The sequence below is a fragment of the Apteryx mantelli genome, chromosome 4 (assembly GCF_036417845.1).
Source record: "Apteryx mantelli isolate bAptMan1 chromosome 4, bAptMan1.hap1, whole genome shotgun sequence".
NCBI classification, from domain to species: Eukaryota; Metazoa; Chordata; class Aves; order Apterygiformes; family Apterygidae; genus Apteryx; species Apteryx mantelli.
In genome coordinates, this window is record NC_089981.1 from 19,029,681 (window position 1) to 19,055,128 (window position 25,448).

Below are 25,448 nucleotides of genomic sequence, written 5' to 3' on the forward strand. Positions count from 1 at the left end.
CTTCAGTTTGTCTTACGGGACAGTGTCGAAAGCCTCACCAAAATCAAGATAAACAGCATCCACTGCTCTCCCCTCAGCCGCCAAGCCCATCATCTCATCGTAGAAGGCTGTCAGGTTGTTCAGGCATGACTTCCCCTTCCTGAAGCCATGCTCCAGCCACTCCTCCCTGCCTGTGCCTGTCCTGCCCTGCCTACCCGTGCCCTCTTCCTGCCCCACCAGGCTCACCCTTGCCCCTCCCAGCACCGCCACAGCCATGGTCTGGAAGCAGGTGCTGCCCTTACTCTTCCCCTAAGACACGTTCCTCACCAGTCCCCTCTGCCGCTGCCTCACTGCAGGGTTAACATGGGAACGCTGGACTCTGCCAAACGCCTTTCACAGTTGCCCACACCTCATAGCTCTAAGGGAGCAAAGATGTCCCAGCCCCATCAGTCTGTGAAAAGGCCTTGTTCTCATTCCCAAAATAGTCCTGCCCTACTAAAATTCCCTTTCCGCTCAGTGCTCCTCCTGCAGCCCCATCCCCCCCCACACACAGAAAGGACACTGTGTCATCTCCGCATCCCCCAGCGCCCAGGGGGCAAGCCAGGCACCTGGCCGACCCCTCTGCTGTTGGGCTATGCAGCTCCACAGAGCCGACAGCACCCACTCGCCAAGCGTGGGGCACGGGCAGGACGTACGCAACGGGGCAGCATCACGTTTTGCTCGCAAAACCCATAGCTCCAGACCTGCCCTGACAGGCTGCCCTAGCACCTGGCCCACCAGCGTAGCCTGGAGGGCCATGCCACACGCGCTGCTCATCTCTTCCCAAAGCACAGGGCTGGGCTCCAGGAAGAGGCTCTCCTGACCCCAAACGCGAGATTTAAGCTGCGCCAGCTCTTCCGCCACTTCTGGGCTGAACTGGGGGAACAGCTGTTGCCACCGTGCCCGTAGCAGAGGAGACAAAGCACAAGGGCTGGAGGCGGAGCAGAATCCCAACAATTTCCTTTATTTATAAAAACAAGCATTTATAAAGAGAGAAGAAAAGCCCTGGAGGTGCTTGCAGCACGCAGCAAAAGGCCAGCCTCCCAGCGCCGCCTAGCAGCAGGGCAGCTGCCAAGGATCAGGTGGCCGTCAGGTAAAAGGTCTGTACGGGGCGAAGGGAGAACCAGGCTCTCAAGACACTGATTGGTGGCAAGGTTCACGGGGGTGGATGACCTCCAGGTCTTGGACGCTCGCGGACAGAAAGGTCCATAAAGAGTGGCTGTTACGTGCGTGCGTTGCGCTCTGTCTCTGCCAGGCACTCCCTCACCAGCGCCCGAGCGTGGATGATGCCTAGGGGGAGAAGCACAAGGGACATCAGCCGAGTCCATAATGAAAGGTCAGTCCACGTGGGGGGGGCTCCCAGACTGCCCCAGCTCTGCGTGTCTCCCCCCCTCCGATGTTCAGAGCAGGGGTAGCAGGACTTGGTGGGGTAAGCAGAGCTGGGCTATCCCCCTTCCCCTCCAAGCCTGTGCAGGATGGAGGGATTCCTGCTGCTGTCAGAGCAGAGACTGTCAGCAGAGCACAAAGTCCTGCACTCGGGCTTTCAACTTGAGCCAAAATATCTCATCCGTCCCCCCCAGCCCGCTCAGCAGAGGTGAAGGGAGAGAACAGCAAGAGAACTCCTAATTAGCTCCCGCTCCAGTCTCCGACGCCAAGGGAAACGTGCCAGCAGGACGGCACCGCCAGCGTGCCTGGCGCAGCAACAACATGACGGTGCATTTGTGCTCGGAAGATAACAGCCCTTCAGACACCCGGAGCAGCAAGCAGCTCGGGCCCGCCACAGGCTCAGCGGGCTTCGCACACGCAGGAGGCTGCTTTTCCCTCCGGGACAGTGGACCCCCAGCTGCACACAACCCCTCTGGCTGCCCCACTCAGCCGCAAGAGCCAGCTGGGCCCAAAGCCAAAGCATCTGAGCGCCCCGTACCCCGTTTCAGCCGTTCCATGGCGCTCTTGCTGCCCGCGTAGGTGGGCCGGATCTCTTTGCCCATCTCCTCGATGACGGAGAGCAGGTCCGTGTATGTGCTCTGGGAGCCCTGCGACCCGGGCGGCTTCATAGCCTGCGAGGGACGGAGGGAGCGGGGTGAGGGCAGCGTGGGCAGGGCCGCTCGCCCCAGCCGGCCCCGGCCCCGGTCCTGCGCCTCACCTGCACGTAGCCCATGGACGGTGGGCCGAAGTCATTGAAGAGGGGCCGGAAAGGGGCAGCGGCTCCAGGCACGGATCCGGACGGCGACGGGACACTCGTGGCTGGCGGGGGCGGGCAGAGAAAGGGCAGGTTACCGGGGAACCGGCTGCTGCGACCTCCCTCCCATGCACCCCCCGCCTCCCCGGGGGCGGCTGCGGCATCCCGGTGCGCTCTTCCCCCCCACCCCCCAGGCGGGGCCGCTGCCCCACAGCTTCCCGGTGGGGGGAAGGGGCGGGCGGGGCTCTCACCGGCGGGCGGGGCCCCCGGCCCGGGCGGGGCGGGGCTGGCGCTGCTGCTCGTGCTGGTGCCGGCGGCTCCGGGGGTGGCGGGGGCGGGCGCGATGGGCTTGTAGGACATCCCCGCCGGCGCGCGCCCTCCCGGCTCCCTGGCGCGCGGCGGCGGCAGCGGCGACTCCGGCGGCTCCGGCGGCGCCGCGGGTTGGTGGGCGGCCCCCGCGCGCGCGCCGCCGATTGGCCGGCCGGCGCGGCGCCTCACGCCGATTGGCCGGCGCCGCTCACCCCCTCCGCGGTGATTGGCCGCCGCTTCCCCCCTCTCCCCTCCCCTCCCCGCGCCGCGCCGGGACCCGGCACCGCGGGCCGGCTGCGCCCCGCCGCCAAGGGCGGGCGGGTCCCCGCGGCCACAGGAGGCGGCGCCGGCCCGGCCCGGCCCGGCCCTGGCGCCGCCGGGGCGCGATCCCGCGCGGCTCGGCGCGCCGCCGGCTCCGCTCCGCTGCGCAGGGCCCGGCGGCCGCCGCGCTCGCACCCGGCGTGGCCGCTCGCCCTGATGACGCCGCCTGCGCCTGCGCCTGCGCGCGCCGCCCCGCTGGCGTCACCGCGTCGCCGCGCACCGCCCCCCACCCGCCTCCGTCACCGTGGAGACCCGCGGCGTCGGCTCCGCCCGGCGGCGGCGGCGGCGGCGGGAGCGGGGCTGCGCCGGGCAGCGCCTTCTCCCGGCCGCCGGGGACGCGGCCGAGGGGGGACCTGCCGCCTTGCCCACCCCCCACCCCCTCCGGGGGGCCTTGGCCCGGTGTCGGGGGGCAGCGACCGCCCCGCCGGGCCGCCCGCCCTGGCCCCGGTGCGGCTCCTCGCTTCAAGGAGCTTCCCTGGAGTTGGCCGCTGCGGCAGCCGGCGGCCACGGGGAACAACCTCGGCCTGCGGGATCGTGACCTGCTTCTATTTAGGTTCAGTGGCGGTACAGTCAAAAGCCCATAGCCTTCGTTTTCCATGTCCGAAAGGGCAAAGGTGAAAGATGAATAAATCGGTTCGGTTGGGAAGCCCGCAGCGGGGGAGCGTGAGAGCTGAAAGCAGAGGAGCCCGGATTTCCTCTGCTCAAGAGATGCAAAAATCACCCAGAACCGTATCCAGAGGCGGGGGGAACCAGCTCACAGCTCAGCTCGCCTCCTGCCACAGGCCTTCAGCCTGACACTGAGCTAGCCACGCTCGCTTTCCCACCTTCCAGCAGCTGATGACAGGCCTTTCCCCAGCTTCCCACCTTCACCCCTGGGTGAAGAACAATAATGTTTTATTCTTGATTTCTTTCCTCAAGGGTTTCCCATCAAAGAGGCTGAAGCCCCGAAGAACACTCCTTGCTTTGGGGGTAAGACAAGAGCATCTCCGAGGGCCGGTGCTGGCCCCAAACTCAGGTCAGGAAGCCAAGGGGAGCCTCTTCCACACAGGGCAGGACAGAGCAGGACACAAGGGTCTCAGGTAGATCCGCACACATGTGCATCTGGTCCAAGCAGAAACCGCAATAACGAGTGCGGAGAACTGGAAGGAGGCAGGCTCTGGGTTACACTGTAAAGTTAGCCCTAAATCATGACATGGAGGTAGGGGCAGAGTGCAGGGTCAAGACTGTGGGGCTGGGGTTCAGCATTACAGTTGGATACAGGGGTCAAAATTAGGACAGAGTGGTGAGCCAGCAGGGTTGGTGTGCGGGGATGGAAGGATCGGTAGGTTGGAGATTGACCAAGCTGTGGGGTAGGGGCTGAAGATGTTTCTAGGAGTTTATGGGAAAAGCAAGCCAAGTTAAGGTTGGGGAGGAAGAGGGAAGCTGCAGGGGCAGGAAATGGGACAAGAGGGGTTGGAAAGTGGGAAGCTCAGAGACAGGGGGAGAGATCAGAGCCATGCCGCGTAAACCATCCAGCACAGAGATCAGGGCAAGAGCAGCCAAAGCCCTGCTGAGTCTGCGTCGAAAGGAGTTTGGTGTGCACCCAGGTGCGCTGCACCGTGTTTCGAGCTTGGCAGCAGGACAGGCGTGCAGCCAAGGATGAGTCTGAGCAAGTCCAGTGCTGAAGAAGTGAGGACCTTGCCTAGGGCTCGGGCGTCGTGTTGCCCCAGTGCAGCCCGTGCTCTGGGAGTCCTCCCATGCTGCGGACTGAGCTAGGAGTCTCCTCTGCGGCCCCCTCCTCTTTGTAAGGCACAGCGGGGCTCCTGTCCCGTGTTGGCACGCGCTGCCCTCAGCGCGACATCATCCGCACAAACTCTGCCGGCAGAGAGCAACGCCTCAGGGACAATATCTGCCCGCCTCTCCCCTTCCTTTCCAGGGCCAAGAGAAGCCCCACTCCCGCCCGCTGGCCCCTCAAACCACCCTCCCCGAGCCAGGGCCACAACCCCGCGTTGCAGCTCCCTCCCAGGCTTAACCTGCTAGGCGCCAGCCCCCTGCCCATCCCATACCTTCAAAGTCCACCAGGCCATCCCCATTGAGATCCACGTCCTTGAGGATCTCGTCCACCTCGCGGTAGTTGAGTTGCTGCCCCAGGAGTTTGCGCATGGCCTCCCGCAGCTCCGCGATGCTGATCTGCCCGTCCCCGTTGGTGTCAAACTGCGAGGGAAGCGCTGATGGCCGAGGGCCGCCACGTGCCACGGCTGCCTTTGGCACACTGCTAGCTTTGCCCCCTACCTTGCTGTCCCCCTCGGCGCCCGCGCTGCCCACCCAAAGCATCCATGCCAACACCCTGGCCATTAGGGTCCCCGCCGTGGCACCCACCTTCCCCACGTCCAGCCATGCAGAGCCCTTCCTCTCACCTCGCGGAAGGCGTCACGCAGCTCCTTGATCCCGATCATGTCCGCCGTCTCTGCCAGCATCTTGGGGCCCATCAGCTCCACAAAATCATCAAAATCCACCTTGCCACCCGCTGCAGGAGAAGGGAAGCGTCAGCAGTTGAGCAGAAGTGCAAGGGCCAGCTCCTGCCCCATGGGGTGCAAGGCCCAACGGAGAGCGCAAGAGGCAGGTCTGGCTGCCAAGGAGGGAAGAGGGTGGTCCACACCAGGACCAGGCTCCTGCACAGGGGAAGGAACAGAGCAACCCCACCACGGCCTCCACGCGCCCCTGCCACAGAAAGGGCAGAGAGGAGGGTCTGGGCAGGGCGATCACCCCACAGGGTCCAGGTGCGCCCGTGGCACGTACTGATCTGCTGCGACAGCTCGATGAGCTCCATCTCAGTGGGCATGTAGCCCATGGTGCGCATGCACTCGCCCAGGTCCTTGTAGCTGATGTACCCATCGTGGTCCTTGTCGAACTCCTGGAAGGCCTGCTTCAGCTCTGGGCACAGGGCAGAGTCGCAGTCACAGCCCCGGCCACCGCACGCCCACGGCCAGGGGGGATGGGACCCAGCTCTGCCCCGCAGTACGCCCCTTCCCCCCGGGACCGCGGGGGCCCCCCCGAGCTGCCCTCTTCCACACTGCTCTGCCAGCCGCTCCGAGGGACGGCAGGGATAGCCCCACGCTCACGGGCGGTGGGGAACGTGTGCCAACCCGGGGGGGCTGGGACCTAGCCCGTGGTCCACAGCAGCCCACTAGGGAGAGCCCACTCCCCATGCTTTTACCAGCTGGGGCTACCCCAGCTCCGGGACTGGGTTAGCTCAGGCACCCCCAGTGGGCAGCACATCCCTGCCAGGACTCCGATGGGGTCAGCCGTGGGGCACCGCCCTATGCCTTACCTTCGATCTCTTCTGGCCGCAGCTCTCGGTCCTAGGAAAGAAGCGGGAAGAGTCAAAGGACGGGCCCTATCGCAAGTCCTTGTCCCCACGGCTCCCGTCCCCAGCGAGCCAGCTGAGCAGCCCCCGCCATGCTGCCCTGGGGCCATGGGGCAGAGGAGCAACGGGCGCTGCGGGGGCGCAGCAGGCAGCCGCCCTGGGAGCCTGCGGCCGCGAGGCTGGGGGACAGGAGGGGAGCCGGGGGCACGAGAGCTGGGGCAGCAAGCGCAGGGCACGGGGGCTGGGGTGGCACAGACAGCAGCACCCCAATGTGGCACCCAGGGCCCAGAAGTGGCACGGGCGCAAGGCCACAGGGTGGCACCGTTAAGACAGGTTCAGCTACAGACAGGGTAGGACAGGTTCGGCTACTCGGGGGCAGGACAGGCAGAGGGTGAACGTGGCCCCGGGCCACAGCTGGGCTGCAGCCATGCTGTACGTACCAGCTGGGTGATGGCGATGCTCTGGCGGAGGAAGATGCAGGCTGGCCCCACCAGCCCGTGCAGCACCGAGTAGTTCTGCAGCGGAGGTGACTGCGCGGCCTCTGCCAGCTCATTGGGGTCTTGGGGGCCCGAGGTCGGGCAGCCGGAGTGCTGCTTCCCATCCTGGAGGCAGAGCGGGCCGTTAGCAGAAAGGAGGGCTGCCCCACGGCAGCAAAGCCCCCCTGGGGGCTAGAGCCAGCCCTGGGAAGGCAGGGCGCACCCTGACCCCGCGCGGACCCCTGCAGAGAGCGAAGCCAGCGAGAAATGCCTGCGTTGCGGGCTCTGCACAGGGCTCACCAACCTCCTGCCAGCACCCCAGCGATTCCCCCCCCCCGCCCAGGGCTCCCTGTCCCATCCTGCCCGCCGGCTGCCTGGCTCCTCCGGGCTGGCGCGTGAGCCCTGGCGAGGGTGGGATGAGGCCAGAGCGCGGCAGGGCCTCCCCATGCGCTGGGCCAGGCCTTACCTTCGAGAGCCTCCTCTCAGGGGTCTTGGTGCAGTTGCCCATGGCTGGCGGCTCCCCCCGCGCCGCAGGGCATGCCTGGCCCCGGGGTGCCGGCTGGCGCAGTCCTTGGGGCTGGCACTCTGGCCAGGACAAGCCAGGACTGGGTTTTTTATAGTAACAGTGGCTGCGCGGGGATTTGAGGTTTTTATTGAATATCTCTGGATATGCAGGGCAGGCAGAGCGGGGAGCGGCGGCGGGGGGGGGGGAAGACACGCACCCGCACGCGCTCACACACACGCACACATAATCCCCAGGATTATTCTCCGCTCGGTCGTGCCGCTCCAGATGTGGGGAGCCACCCAGCTGTTCCCCTCCAGCCCAGCCCCCTGCCCAAAGGGGCGGCCTGGCCCCCCTCACCACCGGCATGCCCCAGCCCCTTTCGCTTCCCCCCCCCACCCCCATCAGCACACAGCCCTAATCTCCCATGACAGTGGCAGTGATGGTGAAATCTGTCCCTCGCTCGCTCCCCTGCTCCCCTGCATCCCGCGGCGATGCCCTGCCGGATGGGATCGGGAGACACGGCGCTCTGCAAGCGATGCCAGTGCATGGGGGTACCCGGCAGCCCCCAAAACGGTGGGGGGGGGCCTCATTTTTCAGCACTGCACCCCCTGCTCGCTTCGCTTTGCCCTCCATCCCTGCCAGGCTGCTCTTTTTCCCCAGCCGGGCGTCCCCATCCCTCCCCTGGCCCCCACTCCGGGCCGCTCACCCGGCCACCGGTTACCTGCCCGGAGGCGGAGGGCACCTCGGGCCCCGCGTCCTTGGCGGCCAGAGGATGCTCGTCGTCCCGGGCGCTGGCGGCTACGCGGGGGCAGATCTTCTGCCCCCCAGGCCGCGAGGCCTGGCGGAGGCCGCGGCCGCCCCTCTTGCTGGCACCGTGCCCCCCGCCCTTGCACCGGCGGGACGTGCCCTGCGAGGCGGGCAGCACCGCGCGGGCCGGGGGGCTTTCGCCACTCAGCCGCCGCGGCCCCCGGAAGAAGAAGAACATGCCTCAGCCAGCGCGTCCCGCCGCGCGCCCCTTCTCGCCTGCCGCCCCCTTTGCCGGCCCTCCACTCCCTGCTCCTGTCCCGCGCGAGGCCAGCCTGGACCTCTGCCGCCGCCTGCCCCGAATCCGATTCCCCCATTCCTGGGAGTGAGATTGCAGCGGGGGTGGGAGGGAAACCAGATCTGCCAGGGCGGACACACGACCCGGACCTGTCTCCGCTCGCTGCAACAATGACACCGGGCGACACGATCCCAGGCGGCCCGAAACTGGAGCGCGGATGGGACAAGCGGGGGAAGAGGGGTGGGGGGCAGCGCTGCCCCCGACGGGTGGGTTGCAGGGACAGGCGGGGACAGCGCTGCCCTGATGGGAGGGCGCAGGGACGGACGGAGGCAGCACTGCCCCGACGGGAAGGGCATGGGGACCTACGAGGGCCTGGACAGCGCTGTCCCCACAGGATGGTTGTGGGGACAGCCCCAGGTCTGGCCCGGGGACAGCCCAGCCCCGACGGGAGGGTCGCAGGGACCGATGCAGGCTCGGCCCGGGGACAGCGCTGCCCCGACGGCAGGGCGCAGGGACGGACAGAGACAACCCAGCCCCGACGGGAGGGTTGTGGGGATGGACCTGGGCCCGGCCCGGGGACAGCGCCGCCCCGACGGGACAGTACAGGGATGGATGGAAGCTGCGCTGCCCCGACGGCAGGGCGCAGGGACGGACGGAGACAACCCAGCCCCGACGGGAGGGTTGTGGGGATGGACCTGGGCCCGGCCCGGGGACAGCGCCGCCCCGACGGGACGGTGCAGGGATGGATGGAAGCTGCGCTGCCCCGACGGCAGGGCGCAGGGACGGACGCGGGCTCGGTCCGCGCCGCCGCTTCGCCGCCCCCCCCCCCCGCCTCGCGCGCGCGGCGGTGACGTCACGGCGGCGCCGCACACGTCACGGCGGCGCCGTGCGGCGGGTGACGCGCGGGGGCGGCTGAAGGTGACGGGCGGAGCGCGCGCCGCCATGGCCGCCCGGCAGCTCCTGGCGCTGCGGCGCCTGCCCGCCGCCGCCGCCGCCGCCTTCTCGGTGAGCGGGGCCGGGGGGGGCGGGAGGGGGGCGGGCGCGGGCCGGGGCCGGTGCTGAGGCCGCGTCTCCCCGCAGACGGCGCCCAAGAAGACGCAGTTCGGGTCGCTGCGGGACGAGGACCGGATCTTCACCAACCTCTACGGGCGGCACGACTGGAGGTGAGCGCCGGCGGCCCGGGGGCGGGGGGGGCGGCCCGCGGGGGGGGGCGGCCCGGGGCGCCGCCGTGCGACGGGCCGCTGCGCTGTTTTCCCCGCAGGCTGCGGGGCGCCCTGAGCCGCGGCGACTGGTACAAGACCAAGGAGATCCTGCTCAAGGGGGTGGACTGGATCCTCAACGAGATCAAGGCGTCGGGGCTGCGGGGCCGCGGCGGGGCCGGTTTCCCCACCGGCCTCAAGTGGAGCTTCATGAACAAGCCCCCCGATGGCAGGTGAGGCTGGGCCGGGCTGCCCCGTCCCGGCGGGAAAGGGGGCCGAGGCCTGGAGGGGCGCCGGCAAGGAGAGGGGCGCGTGACGGCGTCTCCCTTGCAGGCCCAAGTACCTGGTCGTGAACGCGGACGAGGGGGAGCCGGGCACTTGCAAGGACCGCGAGATCATGCGGCACGACCCGCACAAGCTGGTGGAGGGTTGCCTGGTGGCGGGGCGAGCCATGGGCGCCCGGGCCGCCTATATCTACATCCGCGGCGAGTTCTATAACGAAGCCTCCAACCTGCAGGTGAGCAGTGGGCCTCAGCGGCGGGCATCGGGCCACGGCAGCAGGCACCAGCAGGAAGCACCCCACTGACCATCTCGTCCACAGGTGGCCATCAGAGAGGCCTACGAGGCCGGGCTGCTGGGGCAGGACGCCTGCGGCTCAGGCTATGCTTTCGACGTGTTTGTGGTGCGGGGCGCTGGGGCCTACATCTGCGGGGAGGAGACAGCCCTGATCGAATCCATTGAGGGCAAGCAGGGCAAGCCGCGCCTGAAGCCGCCCTTCCCTGCAGATGTGGGTATGTCCCCAGCCCCATTCCCCTACCTCTGCCCTGAGAGCTAGCGAGCGTGGGATGTTTCTCCTTGCTCCCACGGCACCACGGAGGCCTCCTTCAGCTCTCAGCAGCATCAACCCATTCCTAGGCAAATGGTGCCAGCTGAGAGAAAAGGGGCTGGAGGAAACGACCATGACCATGGCCAAAAATGGTTGTCCTTGGGCAGTTGTCCTGCTGCTTGAGGCTCTGCTGCAGCAGGAACGGGGCGGCTGATGCGTTCTGAGCAGATGCAGCCTTTGTGAGCTTCTACTGCTTCCAGGTGTGTTTGGGTGTCCCACCACGGTGGCCAACGTGGAGACGGTGGCAGTGTCCCCCACCATCTGCCGGCGGGGAGGGGCCTGGTTCGCTAGCTTCGGGCGCGAGCGCAACTCTGGCACGAAGCTCTTCAATATCTCCGGCCATGTCAACAACCCGTGCACGGTGGAGGAGGAGATGTCGGTGCCCCTGAAGGAGCTCATTGAGAAGCACGCAGGTAAGATGCAACGGGCAGGCCTGCGGAGGGGCACAGGGCTGGCTCTCAGCTGGCCTCAGCGCATCCCCTTCTCTGCCAGGGGGTGTCCGCGGGGGTTGGGACAACCTGCTGGCTGTGATCCCGGGAGGCTCCTCCACACCGCTCCTCCCCAAATCGGTGTGTGAGACTGTGCTGATGGACTTCGATTCCCTGGTGCAGGCGCAGAGCGGGCTTGGCACAGCTGCTGTCATTGTCATGGACAAATCGGTAAGGGCCAATTTCCCTCCCTGGTCCCCCGCGTGCCCCGGCAGGGCCGGGAAAGGCGCTCAGCGTCTGCTCCTTCCTCCCCTAGACCGACATCGTTAAAGCTATCGCCCGCCTCATTGAGTTTTACAAGCACGAGAGCTGCGGGCAGTGCACCCCGTGCCGAGAAGGTGAGCACGGGGCCATGCCGGGTGGCAAGGCCACGGGGCAGTTTGGCCACACCCCAGGGTCATCACAGCTTTTATCTCTCCACAGGCGTTGACTGGATGAACAAAGTCATGGCACGGTTCGTGCAGGGCAACGCCCAGGTAGCAGAGATCGACGCGCTGTGGGAGATCAGCAAGCAGATCGAGGGCCATACCATCTGCGCGCTGGGTGACGGGGCTGCCTGGCCCGTGCAGGTAAGGGATTTGGGCCCGGGAGCAAGATGTTGGGGGACAGCGGGGGACATCCTGCCTGGCTGACCCCATCCGCTCGTTCGTTCTACACAGGGCCTCATCCGTCACTTCCGCCCAGAGCTGGAGGAGAGGATGCGACGCTATGAGGAGGCCAAAGCTCGAGTGGCAGCAGCCTAAGGACAAAGTGGCACAGACTGGGAGGAGTCCAGGCTGGGTTCCCTCTGGAGCATCCCTGCCCGCAGGCACACAGGACCACTGACACCCGTGGCCCTGCCTTTTCCTGCTAGTGGGCATTTGTCGTGTGTGAGTGGCTCCCTGCAGCCATTCGTGGGGTAGTGGGACTCTACTCCTTCACTGGTGGGTTCCTCAATAAACCCTGCTGTGCTCACAGGCTCTTTTCTTTCTGCAAATAGAGGCTGCAGTTGTAAAATCATGGCAGCATTGGTGGGAAGGGACTGCCGGGGGCTCTTGGTCCAGCCTTGCCTTGGAGTAGGACCACCCCAGCCCTGAATCAGGGTGGCCGTGGCTTTGCCTGGCTACAGTTTGGAAACCCTCAGGCTCTCCATGCAAATCTAGGCTCTCTGCACCCTGTCCCAGGGCTGCACAGCCCTCCTGGGGAAGGAGTTTATCCTGAAGTTCATCCTGAAACTCCCAGGCTGTAACTCATGGCTGTAGCCCCAACTGCAGCAGCTGTTGCTCCCACAAAGTTGGGCTCCATTGCTTTTATCATGGAACATGAGCTGCCATCCGCAAGTGCTGCCTAATGGCTCCAGCGCTCGCTCCAACCTTCCTCTGCCTGGATGCAGCGAGCGGCAGTGCAGCCTGCTGCTGGCAGGGCGGGTGCACGTGCCTGGTTGACCTGGGCTGCCCTAAGACCTCGCAGGTGCTCTTGCCCATCTGCCTCATGCTGGCGTTGGCAGAGGGTTGCCATGAGGGAGCCAGAGCTGCTGCTGGTCACGCTGTTGGCTCTCCGTGCTTCTCTTGTTTCCAGCCATGTGACTACCGAATATCTTACGGAGGAGCTCCCTTTTTGAAGAAACAAGTGAAATGTTGCTAAAGCTTTTCCAGAGCAGCTTAAAGCTGGCTGGCTGGGTTTTTCTTTAAACAGGAGGTGTCTTTCACACGTTGTTTTATTAAAACACTTGGTCACAGCCTTCCTCTACACCCACCTCTATTGCCTCTTCCTGGTATTTAGCTGGTGTGTGCTAATTCTGGTCCCAGGTAATTCCCACCAAGGTGCCTAGACCAGCAGTCACCGCTCTGTGGCTCAGTGCCATTCTCCCTTCCTCCGGGTCAGCTATTCCCACATTTGCTGAAAGCAGCAATGGTGGAAGCTGAGCACTGTCAGCCTCCAGGGCCTCCGTAACTGCTTGGGGCCTCTCCTGCTGGTGTTGCTGATTGGAGCATTTCTCCAGCTGACCCTACAGCCAGATCTTCATGGGGGACCTTCCCCAAGGCTGTAGTGAGCTGTCTTTTCTTCCCTCCATAGACCCACCCCAGTTTTGTTTTCACCCCACTCTCAAGAAAACCTTTGAGATGCCCTGTGCTGGTCTAGTGGCTACTTTGAGGAAGAAAACGTTAAAAAAAAAAAAAAAAACAGGATTCAGAAGTGAAGGAAAGGGTAAAGTAAGAAAGAGGTGAGAGGCTCATGACTTGCCGTGGGTCGTGGGGTAGCAACAAGCAGCAGGGGTATAAAAATCTTGCACGGCTGCATGTTCTTCCCTGGGCCCCTGACACAAGCAGCTCCCCGCAAACTCCCCCTGGGTGTCACGCCAGGGTTGCTCTCCCCTGTACTAATGACGGGAGAGACCCCACCACCACCACCACCTTGGTCTGAGAGCTGAGCTCGCTGCTCCCCCGCGGTGCTGGTGCAGAAGGCCCCCACACTTCAAGATTTGGAGGCTGTGATGCAAGTGGTTTAAAACACTGTACTTTAATTTGCTCAATCACAAGGTGGGACATCAACCACGGGCGCAGGACCACTCGAGCCCCGTGGGAAAGGGCTGGCAGCACCGCGGACGGGGGGACAGTGGCGCCGGCTCCCGGGCTGCCCCAGTTTCCCAGCAGCATCCTCCTGCCAATCAGGAGTGTGTGGCCAGAGTGTCCTAGAGGCACCCAAAGGGCCTGGAGGAATAAAACAGCAGCACAGACAGGACACTCGGAAAGGTCTGGGTGTACAGGCTCTGCATCAACCACCACCGTCCCACATCCCAGGCCCGCGAGTGCTTTGCAAAGCCCACCGTCACCAAGGGGACCCAGAACCATGTCCCCTCCCTCTGTCTCCCGAAAGAGAGTCAGGACCAAGCCCTCCCTGCTGACAGAGGGTGGCGGGGGGGGGGGGGGGGGAGCTCAGCGGTCACCAGTCACCCGTGTCTTCCTGCGGTAGAGGTCAGGCGCCAGCAGCTCCAGCGTCAGCTCGGTGATGATGGCCGTGAGCCCCCACACCTTGTAGGGCCCGTTGAGGAAGACGGGCAGCGTGTAGCTGTAGCGGCCCTTGGAGCGGAAGTGGGTGTAGCCCTGGTTCTCCGCCTGCAGCAGGTGAGCCAAGGGGACGGTGAAGACCTCCTCAACCTGGGCACAGAGACACGTAGGAGATGGTTGCACTTGCCTTGCCCAGGGCCTCCTCCTTGCAGTGGACCCCACACAGGCCAGCTGTCAAGTTTGGGTCTGTGGCTACCAGGGGCTGGGAAGGGATCTGAAACGGCTTTCCCAGGAGAGAGCTCAGAAATGGGGAGGTCCCTCATCCCACTGCCACCCAGGGGAAACGTTTCTGGGTCCCAGAGAGACTGACTGGGAGGGCTAGGAGCTGGCTGGAAAGACGTTCGGTGGTAGGGTGGCCAGCAGGGAGGGGGGACTGGGAGGGCAGAAGAGCCCCTCTGTGGGCAGCACACACACATCTGCGCAGTGCCAAGGAGAGCCCTGAGCAAGCAGAGCCACGAGGGGCGGCACGGGACGAGGGCCGGCATGGCGTCACCCACCTCCTGGGGGTTGGGCGTCAGGGTCACATCCTCCAAGGGCCCCAGGTTCGCAAGGACGGGAGCCACCATCATTCCCCGCTGGAAGGAAGCACAACGGGACAGCAGCAATGACGGGGGGGGTGCCAAACCCGCTCCCCAAGATGCCACTCTGCTGGCCAAGGGCCCTCCCACACCCGTCTGGTACCAGCACCAGGTCCCCAGTACCCCAGCCCCCTGTCCCTGTAATCCTGCATCCTAGTCCCCGACACCCCCATCTCCCACCCCATGTCCCCATCACCCTCACCCCATCCCCAAACACCCATGTCCCTGTCACCTGCGCCCCACCCCTCAACACCCATCAGCCATGTCCCTGCCACCCAACACCCCGGCCCCAGACACCCCATCCTGTGTCCGCGCGCGGTGCCCCATGTCCCTGCCACCCCAGTCCCAGACACCCCTGTGCCCCATGTCCCTCTTGCTTTGTCCCCAGTCCCTCATTCCCTGTTGCCCTGTCCCCAGATACCCCATGGCCCTGGCGCTCCTGCTGCCCTGTCCCCAGGCACCCCATATCCTGTGTCTCTGCCACCCCACCCCCAGGCACCTCATGTCTGTGGTGTTTCTGTCACCTTGTCCCCAAACACCCCATATCCCTGTCACCCCATCCCCAGACACCTTGTGACCCTGTCCTCTCATCCCCAGACACCTCTGCACCCCATAACCTGTCATACCATCCCCAGACACCCCATGTCCATGGTGTCCCCGTCACCTTGACCCCAGACACCCCGTGTCCCTGTCACTTTGTCCCAAGACCCCTGCCTGTGTCCCTGTCACCTTGACCTGACACCCCATGTCCCTGTCACCCCATCCCCAGACACCCCTGCCTGTGTCCCTATCACCTTGTTCCCAGACACCCTGTGTCCATGGTGTCCCTGTCACCTTGTCCCAAGACACCCCTGCCTGTGTCCCTGTCACCCTGTCCCCAGACCCCCCATGTCCATGGTGTCCCTGTCACCCCGTGTCCCTGCGCCCAGGCCCCCAGACACCCCGTGTCCATAGTGTCCCTGTCACATTGTCCCCAGACACCCCATGTCCCTGTCACTCGATCTCCAGACACCCCGTGTTCATGGTGTCCCTGTCACCTTGTTCCCAGGCTCTCCTGCCTGTGTCCCTGTCACCTTGACCCCAGACACCCCTGCCTGTGTCCCTGTCACCCCGTCCTCAGACACCCCGTGTCCATGGTGTCCCTGTCACCTTGACCCCAGACACCCCTGCCTGTGTCCCTGTCACCCCGTCCTCAGACACCCCGTGTCCATGGTGTCCCTGTCACCTTGTCCCCAGACACCCCCGCCTGTGTCCCCGCCGCCCCGGCCCCAGAACCCCGTGTCCCTGCGCCCCCGCGGTGCCGCCGCCCGGCCGCCCCGGCCGCGGTGCCGCTACCCGGTCGGGCACGGCGCGCAGGAGGCCCCAGACGCGCTCGGGGCCCAGGGCCAGGCCCAGCTCCTCCCGCGTCTCCCGCAGCGCCGTGGCCACCGCGTCGCCGTCCGCCGGGTCCCGCTTGCCGCCGGGGAAGCTGCAAGAGCCCGCGCGCGCCCGTGAGCGCCGCCAGCCCCGCGCCCGCGAGCGCCGCCCCGCGCCGCCCCGCCGCTACCTCACGTCGCCGCTGTGCGCGCCGCCCATGGCGCGGGAGCGCAGCGTGAAGAGCAGCGCGGGGCGGCCGCGCACGGCGCACAGCGGCACCAGCACCGCCGCCGCCGCCGCCGCCGCCCGCCCCGCCGCCGCCGCCGCCGCCGCCGCCAGCCGCGCCCGGCACCGCCGCTCGCTGCCGCCGCTCAGGTACCCGCGCGCCGCCGCCGCGCCGCCGGGCCCCAGCATGGCGCCGCCAGGGGCCGCCGAGCCCGCGGCGGGGCCCTTCCGGGGCGGCCCCCGCCCGCCCCCGCCCCCCTCCGCCCCCGCCGCCGGCCCGAGCGCGCCGGGGCGGCCCGGCCGGGCACCGCCGCGGGGGCGCGTCTGCGCCTCGCGCTTCCGCCGCTGTGCCGTTCTCCGGCCGGCGGGGCGCCCCGGCCCGCCAGCTGTGAGCCCCTCCTGCCAGCTGTGCCCCACCTCCTGCCAGCTGTGAGACCCTCCCGCCAGCTGTGCCCCACATCCTGCCGAGTGTGAGACCCTCCTGCCAGCTGTGCACTGCCTCCCGCCAGGTGTGAGCCCTTCCTGCCAGTTGTGCCCCACCTCCTGGCAGGTGTGAGGCCCTCCCGCCAGCTGTGCCCCACATCCTGCCGAGTGTGAGACCCTCCTGCCAGCTGTGCCCCACCTCCTGCCAGCTGTGAGACCCTCCTGCCAGCTGTGCCCCACATCCTGCCGAGTGTGAGACCCTCCTGCCAGCTGTGCACCACCTCCTGCCAGGTGTGAGGCCCTCCCGCCAGCTGTGCTGCACATCCTGCCAGCTGTGAGACCCTCCTGCCAGCTGTGCCCCACCTCCTGCCAGGTGTGAGGCCCTCCCGCCAGCTGTGCACTGCCTTTCGCCAGCTATGAGACCCTCCTGCCATCTGTGCCCCACATCCTGCCAGCTGTGAGGCCCTCCTGCCACCTGTGCACTGCCTTTTGCCAGCTGTGAGACCCTCCTGCCATCTGTGCCCCACATCCTGCCAGGTGTGAGACCCTCCTGCCAGCTGTGCACCACCTCCTGGCAGATGTGAGGCCCTCCCGCCAGCTGTGCCCCACATCCTGCCAGCTGTGAGACCCTCCTGCCATCTGTGCCCCACATCCTGCCAGCTGTGAGACCCTCCTGCCATCTGTGCCCCACATCCTGCCAGATGTGAGGCCCTCCCGCCAGCTGTGCCCCACATCCTGCCAGCTGTGAGACCCTCCTGCCAGCTGTGCACCACCTCCTGGCAGATGTGAGGCCCTCCCGCCAGCTGTGCCCCACATTCTGCCAGCTGTGAGAGCCTTCCAGCAGCTGCACACACCTTCAGGCCAGCTGTGAGACCCCCCCCACCAGCTGTGCCCCACATCCTGCCACCTGGGAGACCCTCCTGCCAGCTGTGCACTGCCTTCCACGAGGTGTGATAGCCTCCTGCCAGCTGTGCACTACATCCTGCCAGCTGTGAGACCCTTCTGCCATCTGCGCTCCCCATCCTCCCCGTTCTCAAACTCTCCTGCCAGCTGTGCCCCATCCTGCCTGGTGTGAGACCCTCCTGCCAGCTGTGTACCCCATCCTCCCGGTTCTGAAACCCTCCTGCCGGCTGTTCACCCCATCCTGCCCAGTGTGAGACCCTCCTGCCAGCTGTGCACCCCAACCTGCCGGCAGCGTGCCCCCCCCCCACCCGCCCCACAGCACTGCTTGCGCTGCCCCTGCTGCCTGCGCCTCACGGCTGAGGCGACACCCGAGCAGCCCTGCAGCCCGAGGAGCCGCCGACTATTAGATTTCTCCTTCCGCTCCGGCCGATCGCGTCCCCGAAATCGAGCCGCCTCTTCTTTCGCCCCGGGTACTGACAGACAGGGGAGCAAGCTCGAGCGGCTGTCCAGGTAGCCTTACGGTATCGCTTTTCCGCCCGGGCCCTGCCCCGACCCGCTTCAGCGACTTGCAATTATTCAATAGCCATCGGCAAGCGGCTTGTGAACCCCCTCAGTGTGGCTGCGGGCAGCCGCTCTGGTCCTCACCCGCTCTCCTGTGCCCTTTGCACAGCTGGTCTTTTAAAAAAGCTTGGTTATTCCTCAGGGTCCTATTTTTTCTAGGCGCTGTTGGCCCACAGAGGAATTTCCTCTGTTGAAACAAAGCCTTAAGTAGGTTCAAGGCTGAGAAGAATCTCTCCCGGGATTCACGGCGGGAAGCTGGAAAAAGGTTTCCGGAGCCAATATTAACATGGTAATCGTAAAACCGAGGCGCTGAGACTAAGGGTCAGTCTGAGGCTGGACCCGTTTTCATTCTGCTCTGCAGGCTCATCCAGCTCCTCCATGAGGCAGAGCTCGGTCCTTTATGTCCCCCCCCCCCAGGGTTAGTTTTGCGGCTGGAGGCCACCACAACCTCCCTTCCTCTCTCCTTGCGGGCTGCACCTTCCCCTGTGCCCCTGCCTGTGATACTTTTGGTCAGACCCGCGCTGTGCATGCACATCGCGCCGTGAAGCAATAGCCACGTGTTATTCCCCTCTCCCAGGGGGGAGATTCCCTTCCCCAGCCTGGCCCCAGGCTGCCCTGCTCTCACAAATGTTCCCCCCCCCCCCCCCCACTACACCCAGCTGCAGTGCTGCTCCCCAGCCCATCCCAGGGCAGGGCTGGGTGTTTGGTTTCGGTTGTTGCTTCTGCCCACCGAGGCCCCTCTGACCCCAGCCCTGCCTTCCCAGTGTACCAGCTGCTTCCCCCACCCCATTTTTGTCACTCGCACGCCTGGAAAACATGCACCTCCGTCCCATCATCCAAGTCGTTGATGAGGACGTTCGACTGCAGCAGTCCCCGGATCGATGGGAGCGATGCCCCTAGGAACTGGCCCCCAGCTGAACTTCCACAGCTCTTTGAGTCTAGATGCCCAGCCACTTTTCCACCCACTTTGTCACCCATCGAGCTCTCCTCTGTACATCTGCAAGAGCGCTGGAGGAGCCCATGTTACTCCAGGAGCCTTGGGGCGCAGGGGAGAGGCATGATTCGCCATGCAGCCACAGCCTTGCCTTGCCAAATTGAGCCCACAGCAAGCGCAGGGCAAAGGCAGTCAGCCAAACACCCCACGTCAGGCCACGGGTGCCTCCCTTGCAAAGTCCAACACAGCGAGGCCTGGCGTAGCTGTAGCGGGGACGTTGCTCCGGTTGTTGGATCTTGGCCCGGAGGAGGAGGAGGGAACCCAGGAGATCGGGCACAGCACGAGAAGGGGGACGGCGTGTCAGCTCCAGCAGGCTGCAGGGCGCAGCGTGAGGGGCGCAGGGCCGCACGACCGTCCTGAGGTCACTGAAGTCTTTGATTCCTGACTGCAGGGATAACCTCATTTTCCCGTCCGTAGGAGCCACGGGGCTGTCTATATAGGATTACACTTCACAAGCTAATCCCCCAGCCCCAGGGCTCTGCTGGGACATGCCAGAAGGGATTTTCTCCTCTCCTGTGATAACCTTGGTGCGGTGTTCAAGACCCTGAGCCCGGGAAGGCACGTGTCGCGGTGGTGGCAGGGCCCCAGTCTGCTCTGCTTGTCCTGCCCTCGCCAGGGTGGACACCCTGGCTCAGACACGGAAGAAGGGAGCCTGCAGGGCCGTGGCGAAATGTGCTTTGTTATACCCAGAGCTGAGGTGTGTAACATCTCCACCCGGGACAGGTTTCCCCCCACCAAGGAAGCCCGCGGCGCCATGACAGACACTCTCACACAGCCACCTTCGCCTCTCAGGATTAAATGATTTAAAAAAAAAAAAAAAAAAACTGTATAGAAATCACCACTCTCTCATGATTCTGTGTGTCTGGAGCCCAGCATCAGCTCTGGGACTCCACTCGCAGCTCCAGCTTCAGCGAAACCTCCTCTCCTCCCACACATATCGCTTCCCCGTGGGCACCTTGCGGAAAAACAGGCTGTTCCCTCGGCTCATGTTGCCCTAGAAGGGGAGAGAATTACCACCGGGTGAGGCAGGGCTGCCCCAATCCGCAACAGGGCCCCGAAGCCCACGACGGCTCCCTAGCCAGGGGCAACCCACCACCTCCCGGCCAACTGCTCCATCCTCCGAGTGCCCTGAAGGGAGCAGGGCTCACCCAGGGCAGCACCGACCGTGGGTGGCGAGGCTGGCCTCTCTCGCGCCGCGGGGGCCAGGACACAGGCCCCAGAGCATCGCAGGGCTCCAACCTACCCCTTCCTAGTAGCCAGGCAGCATCCCGGCACTGCCCGACGCCGGCCGCTTACCTCCTTGTGCAGCTGGCTCCAGCAGTCCAGCCAAGACGAGTAGGTGGGTGCGTAGGGGAGGAGGCCCCCAGCCAGCCTGAGGAGGAGAGGAGAGCGCCGCAGGGAATTAACTTCTGCCCAGGGTCAAGCCAGCCGGTGGGATAAGACACATCCCTCTGCCACTCCCAGCTCCCCACCGGCCACTGCAGCTAATCCCAGCCCAGCTGCACAGACCCCGCTCCCCAGCTCAACACGGGTGACGGGCCACGCTCCCGGGTGCGGCAGATCCTGCAGCTGGGCGCTGCATTGAACCCTGTGACGGCCCTTTCCAAATGCCCCTGAGGCTGCGCTCAGGCTGAGGGCCCTGACCAGCTCCACCTCAGCGCTTTCCCCCCCGGCAGCATGATCTAACAAGAGATCAGGCCCACGGGCGGCTTGGCTGTGAGTTTGAAGCTCTTCTGTGCCACCACTGGGCTGGAAACGTTGGGAAGGCAGTTTCGGGGACTGATCCGGCAGGGTGGAACACAGCTGTTGCCCACACCAATGTCTCCAGACATGGACACGGCCTCTCAGGGACGCAGAGAGAGGAGCTGTGCAGCAGGGCCAGGCCCGGCCGTGACAACAGGAAGGTCCCGGGGCCCACGCGCTGGTGAAGGAGGTGGTGGCAGCACACTCACCCACAATTATTAATGGCCATCAGGTTGGAGACCAGCACGAAGGGGTACGTCAGCATGCTGGCAAAGAACTGCAAGGGAGAGCAGGGCCGGTTAGCCGCGCGAGGCATCCCCGCCCCAGCTGGGAGCTGCCCACATGCCTGGCACGTAGCAGGGATCCCTCCCGCAGCACACAGCCCTGCTGGGCTAAGCAACTCGCTGGCACCCGCTTCCCACCTGGAAGGTGGGGAAAAACAAGCCCCAGAGGGACAGCGCACAGGGACAGACCACGCAGAGGTTAAGCTCGAGGCCACGGCGCATGCCCTGTGCGGGCAGCCTGCTGTGTGCGGGGCCAGCTCACGCTCCTCCCCGAGCGTGAATTCCTCTGCAGGCTGGTCCCTCCACAGCCCAGCTCTGCTCCCCAATCCCAGCAGCAGCAAGACAGGCAGGATTACACACGTCACCCTCTTCTCTCCAGGGACACGCTGTTTCCCCAGGGCCTGGGAAAGGATTCAACTCACCCCACCCACCCCTAGGGAGACAGCATCGCATGCACGCGCACACGCAGAGGGGCTGTACTCACTCCAGTGACTGCTTGTGAGTAGCTCTTCATCTCAGTCATGGTTGAGACCTGTGAGCGGAGAAAGGTGCCTTCAAACCCCACGGGAGTCACGCTGCCACCCCAAAGGGGGGACCTGGGCAGACCCACCCCTGGACCGTGCTCTGAGCCTCCTCCCACGCAGCCCCGCAGTGAGGACTGCAACCCCTGGGCCTGCTGCCAGCTAAACACCAGTGACGCAGGCAGAGCTCCCCCAGCCCGGTTAGGTGGGTCGCTGCTTCCCCCAGCCCACCGCGGGGCCCACGCTCCGGAGCAACGTCCGAGCGAGAGCACACAGCCCGTACCCCGTTCTCCAGGGCGTATGTGTTGATGAGGTAGGCCAGCATGTTGCAGAGCCACAGCGAAAGGATGTCTCCGAGAAGCCGGGGGATGAGGCCCCTGAAAGAAAACAGGCAGCAGGAACGTGAGCAGTTTCCCTTCCTAGTGCCAACCCCCTGCCTGGCTCCAGCCGCACGGAGAGCTCGGAAATGGCTGGCCAGCGCAGGTGTCCTCCCCAGACCGAGATGGCAAGGCAGAGCCATCGCCTGACGGCAGCAGGTTTGAAAACAGGAGGCAGCAGCTCAGGTAACTGGGGGAACTCCTTATCACAGGAGTGCAGGCACACAGAAGATGAAGGTCTACAGCGGTTCAAGAAGTAACCGAGCGCAGAGGAAAACTTCTTTGAGGGTTATTATGCAGTTCTGACTCCAGACACCCCTGAGCTACCAACCGCGGGAGGCAGATTTTCCTGGGGAACGATTACTACGCGCTTGCTCTCTTTTAACATCCTCACGCACCAGATATTGGTCACCGTCAGGCACAACCCAAAGCTGACGGATCTGCGGTCTCAACTGCCGGTTGCGCTCATGACCCAGGGGCTTGGCGGATCTTCGCCGGGAAACCCTCTGCGGGAGGGCAGAGCGGGAACCGCTTGCTCCACCAGCAGCCAAGGCTGCAATTAGGGCAGAGGGCTATTAAGCCCAGCTGGCAAGTTGACAGAAGGGCAGACGTGCAGCGCCAGGCACCACGTGCCAAAGCAGAAGCGACATCTGAGCAATAAGCAAGGCCCACGGATCTTTTAGAAGCGACCGCGCCGCCCCACGCGAGGCCCCAGCAAGAGCCAGCCGCCCGTCAATGGCACTCACGCGAAGAATCCCAGGATGCCCTCTTCTCGGTAAATCGTGGCGAAGGCGCTTAGTGTCCCGCTGGGCCAGAGGAGAAAGAGAAGAGAGCCCCAGTCACGTAGTGCTCCGCACCAGAAACGAGTCGCCTGGGCAAACTGCCTCAGCCCCACCATTTGGACCTAAAAGCTCCCTCCCCACGGCCACGGGGCTGTGCAGCGCCCTTCCCTCCCCAGCTCCCAGCCAGCGGGAAGGTGAAGCCCCCAAGCCCCAGCCCCCAAAGCCCCCGTACCTGTACTTGGTCTCCCTGCCGATGAACTGCACCATACATCTCAGGGTGATCACTGCGGGCAGAGCCAGAGAGCGTGGGGTCAGCGGGGAGCAAAGGCGCTCCCGGGACTCTCCCGGGCAACGAAACAGCAATACAGCTACGTCACCCAGGCCACCAAGGTACGCAAGGACGAACGGAGGAGCGGTGGCCTCAAGCCCCGCACAGGCTGCGCAGCGGTCACCTACCGTGAAAGGGGTGGGTGATGAGCGTTGCGGCGGAGCGAGCGACCATCTCTCGGGAGGTCTGGAGGAGAAACAGGCTGTCAAACGAAGGGAGCAAGATGGGGCGGGGGAGAGGGCAGTGCAGGCGTGGCAGGAGAGCGCCCAGCGGCATTCCCAAGCAGCGCCGGCATCGCACCGTGGGCAACACCGATTCACGTGCTCCCAGCCCCTCTCGCACCAAAGCAAGCCCGGCACGCTCACCCCAACACCCTTCTCCTCCTGTCGGCTGCGAGGAAGGAGGGCAACCCTGGGTGCATGCCAGGCCTCGGCCCCGCACAGCCCCACTGTCACGCAGCACCCTGCTGGGTGGGGGGACACGCCAGGGACAGACTGGGGGCAAACCCCTTCCCTTCTGCCAGCCTCAGGCAGAGGCTCCAGCACAAACCCTAGGAAAGAAGTCTCACGGTCTTGAACCTGGATCAGTCCCTGCCAGGGAAGAAACGGAGCTCCCCAGCCCGATCTCCAGCCCCAGCTAAGCTCTCACCTCCTTGAGAACCTGCTCCAACGAGGACACGGGCTCCTTCTTGCTGGCTCCTGGCTGGAGAGAGCAAGAAGGCATCAGACAGGGAACAGCCCCCTAGATGCACCACTGCCTCCCCAGCACCCCACCTGCTGAAACCATCCGTCCTCCCAAGTACGGGGTCTGTGGTCCCCCACATCCCGGCCCCACCAGGTTCCCCCACACTGCACATTGCACAGCGGTTTGGCTCTCTGCTGTGCATTTCTCTGGGAGCAGCACTTAAAAGCCAACTCTATTCTGCCTCCGCTTTTCCCAACACCCACGGGGCACAGCCTTGCCTGGCAGGAGCAGCTGCCAGGGAGGGGAGAGAGGATTCGCAAAGGAAAATAGTCTCCAACGTACCTCAGGCTGCTCAGCCTCCTGGTACCGCTAGAGAGAAAAGAATACAGTCAGCACAGCTAGAGGGGGACAAGGGAAGGCCCTTCCGCCACGGGCTACCACAGGGACGTGCTGGCATGGGGGATCTGCACCGACAACGGGGTGGGATGCTGATGAGACAGGAGACGGAAGAGACTTCAAGGCCTCAGCAGTCACGCTGGGCCAGCTACGCGCAAACCACGTGCGATACCTGCAGCACTTTGCTGTGCACAATGGTGCCGATGGCTCCGGAGCAGAGGCGGGGGGTCAGGCCTTTGAAGAGTCCTGCTCTTCCATCAACCTTCACAATGTGTTTGGCTGGCGAACAAAAAGTTAACAGGAACATCAGGACTTGTCACGCCACATCCCTTCCTCACCGTTTCCCCTCTAGTTTATCCTATGCAATCAAGAGGAACATCTCCAGAGACCTGGGAAGCTCAGCTCCAACCAGAACAGGCTCCAGAAAAACCCCATCGGTCTGTGTCACTGGTGGAACAGGGACGCATGCCGTACAGGACACCAAAGAGCTCTGCCCCACTGCTGCCCTACATACAAGAGAGGCAACTGACCCACTTCACAGACCAAGAACCTCTCCCTCCTCAGCCCTAGGGCTTCACATCAGCTCACTCAGACTTCAGATTGATACGCGCGTCTCGGAGACAGACTCACCATAAGCAAAAAGACCTGGCAGCTGGTAAACCTGTCGCCCAAAAATATTCCTTCCCAGAGTTGGCGGAAGAGGCTCATATCCCACCTTGAAAACAGAGAGACAGCTTGCACTGGCCACCCCGCCAGGCCGGGCATCCCTCCCACAGCACCCCCTGTGCCGCGACACCTTGGCTCTCTGGATCCTGTGAGCCGCTCGGGCCTCCTAAACACTCCGGCGCCCAGAGGTGACGGGACCCCGGGATGCGGCGGCCTTTGGGCTGGGGTCACTCTGCAGACCCCACGCCTCACCTTTATGGCCAGCCCCAGGAAGCAGGGGCCACGCCAGCCTGGCAGGGGGCCTCGAAGCAGCGCAAGGGGCTGGGGGCAGGCAGGGCTCCCGGTTCCCGGCAGGGACCGGGGCTGGCCTGGCTCCACACAGTCACCCCACCTGCTGTGCACGGGTCTGGGGGATACCGGTGTCATCGGGACCGGGGGGGGGGGGTGGGGAAGCACCGGTAGCAGTGAGAAGGGAGGGACCAGTGTCACCAGACCGGGCAGAGGGAAAGGGAAAAAGGCCCGGAGACATCGGGACAGGGAACAGAGGAGTCCCGGGCACCGCGAACCGCTGCTGCTTCCTGCACAGCTCATGCCACCCGCCGCCGCCGCCGCCGCTCGCCGCCGGTTACCGAGGCTCCCCCGCTCACCGGCTCCCCTTACCTGCACCAGCACCTTCACGTACATGAGGGGCTGCGACAGCACAGCCAGCCCCGAACCCAGCAGCACCTGCGAGGCCGTGTCCGCCATGGTGCCGCCCCGGCGTCACGGCCCAGAAGGACACCGCCGCCGCTTCCGCTTCCGCCCCCGGTAC

General features: G+C 65.0%; 5 protein-coding genes across 5 annotated transcripts; 1 reads left to right on the forward strand and 4 right to left on the reverse strand.

The window, feature by feature from the left end:
• Positions 1-961: 961 nt before the first annotated feature.
• Positions 962-2,655, reverse strand: CDK2AP2 (cyclin dependent kinase 2 associated protein 2). Its single transcript, XM_067295470.1, has 4 exons — positions 2,449-2,655; positions 2,162-2,262; positions 1,943-2,075; positions 962-1,308 (listed from the first exon to the last, which is right to left on the reverse strand). The coding sequence occupies exons 1-4, from the start codon at positions 2,555-2,557 to the stop codon at positions 1,241-1,243; spliced, it is 411 nt and encodes a 136-aa protein (XP_067151571.1). The 5' UTR covers positions 2,558-2,655; the 3' UTR covers positions 962-1,240.
• A 1,087-nt stretch (positions 2,656-3,742) lies between these two features.
• Positions 3,743-7,307, reverse strand: CABP2 (calcium binding protein 2). The gene is made up of 7 exons (XM_013946746.2): positions 7,116-7,307; positions 6,614-6,775; positions 6,138-6,168; positions 5,606-5,740; positions 5,224-5,333; positions 4,873-5,020; positions 3,743-4,681 (listed from the first exon to the last, which is right to left on the reverse strand). The coding sequence occupies exons 1-7, from the start codon at positions 7,155-7,157 to the stop codon at positions 4,656-4,658; spliced, it is 654 nt and encodes a 217-aa protein (XP_013802200.1). The 5' UTR covers positions 7,158-7,307; the 3' UTR covers positions 3,743-4,655.
• A 1,788-nt stretch (positions 7,308-9,095) lies between these two features.
• On the forward strand, positions 9,096-11,723 carry NDUFV1 (NADH:ubiquinone oxidoreductase core subunit V1). The gene is made up of 10 exons (XM_067295850.1): positions 9,096-9,201; positions 9,277-9,359; positions 9,458-9,628; positions 9,729-9,912; positions 9,997-10,186; positions 10,482-10,694; positions 10,774-10,940; positions 11,026-11,107; positions 11,193-11,338; positions 11,429-11,723. The coding sequence occupies exons 1-10, from the start codon at positions 9,139-9,141 to the stop codon at positions 11,510-11,512; spliced, it is 1,383 nt and encodes a 460-aa protein (XP_067151951.1). The 5' UTR covers positions 9,096-9,138; the 3' UTR covers positions 11,513-11,723.
• A 1,379-nt stretch (positions 11,724-13,102) lies between these two features.
• On the reverse strand, positions 13,103-16,164 carry NUDT8 (nudix hydrolase 8). Its single transcript, XM_067295283.1, has 5 exons — positions 15,941-16,164; positions 15,730-15,862; positions 14,314-14,391; positions 13,703-13,906; positions 13,103-13,459 (listed from the first exon to the last, which is right to left on the reverse strand). Exons 1-5 carry the CDS (start codon positions 16,162-16,164, stop codon positions 13,103-13,105), a joined length of 996 nt encoding a protein of 331 aa, XP_067151384.1.
• A 3,472-nt stretch (positions 16,165-19,636) lies between these two features.
• Positions 19,637-25,447, reverse strand: MTCH2 (mitochondrial carrier 2). The gene is made up of 13 exons (XM_067295855.1): positions 25,298-25,447; positions 24,602-24,686; positions 24,144-24,250; positions 23,918-23,944; positions 23,540-23,593; positions 23,020-23,077; positions 22,796-22,847; positions 22,528-22,587; positions 21,688-21,781; positions 21,368-21,415; positions 20,809-20,876; positions 20,153-20,228; positions 19,637-19,850 (listed from the first exon to the last, which is right to left on the reverse strand). Exons 1-13 carry the CDS (start codon positions 25,382-25,384, stop codon positions 19,764-19,766), a joined length of 903 nt encoding a protein of 300 aa, XP_067151956.1. The 5' UTR covers positions 25,385-25,447; the 3' UTR covers positions 19,637-19,763.
• Position 25,448: the final 1 nt, after the last annotated feature.

What these genes read in the sequence shown, in the direction of transcription:
- CABP2 (XM_013946746.2), bottom strand. Translation starts at nt 7,157, where the DNA reads ATGGGCAACTGCACCAAGACCCCTGAGAGGAGGCTCTCGAAG. An exon ending in CGAGCTGTCGCAGCAGATCA is followed by an intron (nt 5,334 to 5,605) that starts GTACGTGCCACG and finishes CTTCTCCTGCAG; the next exon opens with CGGGTGGCAAGGTGGATTTT. An exon ending in TGCGTGACGCCTTCCGCGAG is followed by an intron (nt 5,021 to 5,223) that starts GTGAGAGGAAGG and finishes CTTCCCTCGCAG; the next exon opens with TTTGACACCAACGGGGACGG.
- NUDT8 (XM_067295283.1), bottom strand. Translation starts at nt 16,164, where the DNA reads ATGCTGGGGCCCGGCGGCGCGGCGGCGGCGCGCGGGTACCTGAGCGGC. An exon ending in TGACGCCCAACCCCCAGGAG is followed by an intron (nt 13,907 to 14,313) that starts GTGGGTGACGCC and finishes CTCTGTGCCCAG; the next exon opens with GTTGAGGAGGTCTTCACCGT. An exon ending in TCTACCGCAGGAAGACACGG is followed by an intron (nt 13,460 to 13,702) that starts GTGACTGGTGAC and finishes TTATTCCTCCAG; the next exon opens with GCCCTTTGGGTGCCTCTAGG.
- MTCH2 (XM_067295855.1), bottom strand. Translation starts at nt 25,384, where the DNA reads ATGGCGGACACGGCCTCGCAGGTGCTGCTGGGTTCGGGGCTGGCTGTG. An exon ending in GGCAGGGAGACCAAGTACAG is followed by an intron (nt 22,588 to 22,795) that starts GTACGGGGGCTT and finishes CCTCTGGCCCAG; the next exon opens with CGGGACACTAAGCGCCTTCG. An exon ending in GGAGCCAGCTGCACAAGGAG is followed by an intron (nt 19,851 to 20,152) that starts GTAAGCGGCCGG and finishes CTCCCCTTCTAG; the next exon opens with GGCAACATGAGCCGAGGGAA.
- CDK2AP2 (XM_067295470.1), bottom strand. Translation starts at nt 2,557, where the DNA reads ATGTCCTACAAGCCCATCGCGCCCGCCCCCGCCACCCCCGGAGCCGCC. An exon ending in GCCGGGGGCCCCGCCCGCCG is followed by an intron (nt 2,263 to 2,448) that starts GTGAGAGCCCCG and finishes CGCCCCCGCCAG; the next exon opens with CCACGAGTGTCCCGTCGCCG. An exon ending in CATGGAACGGCTGAAACGGG is followed by an intron (nt 1,309 to 1,942) that starts GTACGGGGCGCT and finishes TTCTCCCCCTAG; the next exon opens with GCATCATCCACGCTCGGGCG.
- NDUFV1 (XM_067295850.1), top strand. Translation starts at nt 9,139, where the DNA reads ATGGCCGCCCGGCAGCTCCTGGCGCTGCGGCGCCTGCCCGCCGCCGCC. An exon ending in CCGCCGCCGCCGCCTTCTCG is followed by an intron (nt 9,202 to 9,276) that starts GTGAGCGGGGCC and finishes GTCTCCCCGCAG; the next exon opens with ACGGCGCCCAAGAAGACGCA. An exon ending in ACGAAGCCTCCAACCTGCAG is followed by an intron (nt 9,913 to 9,996) that starts GTGAGCAGTGGG and finishes TCTCGTCCACAG; the next exon opens with GTGGCCATCAGAGAGGCCTA.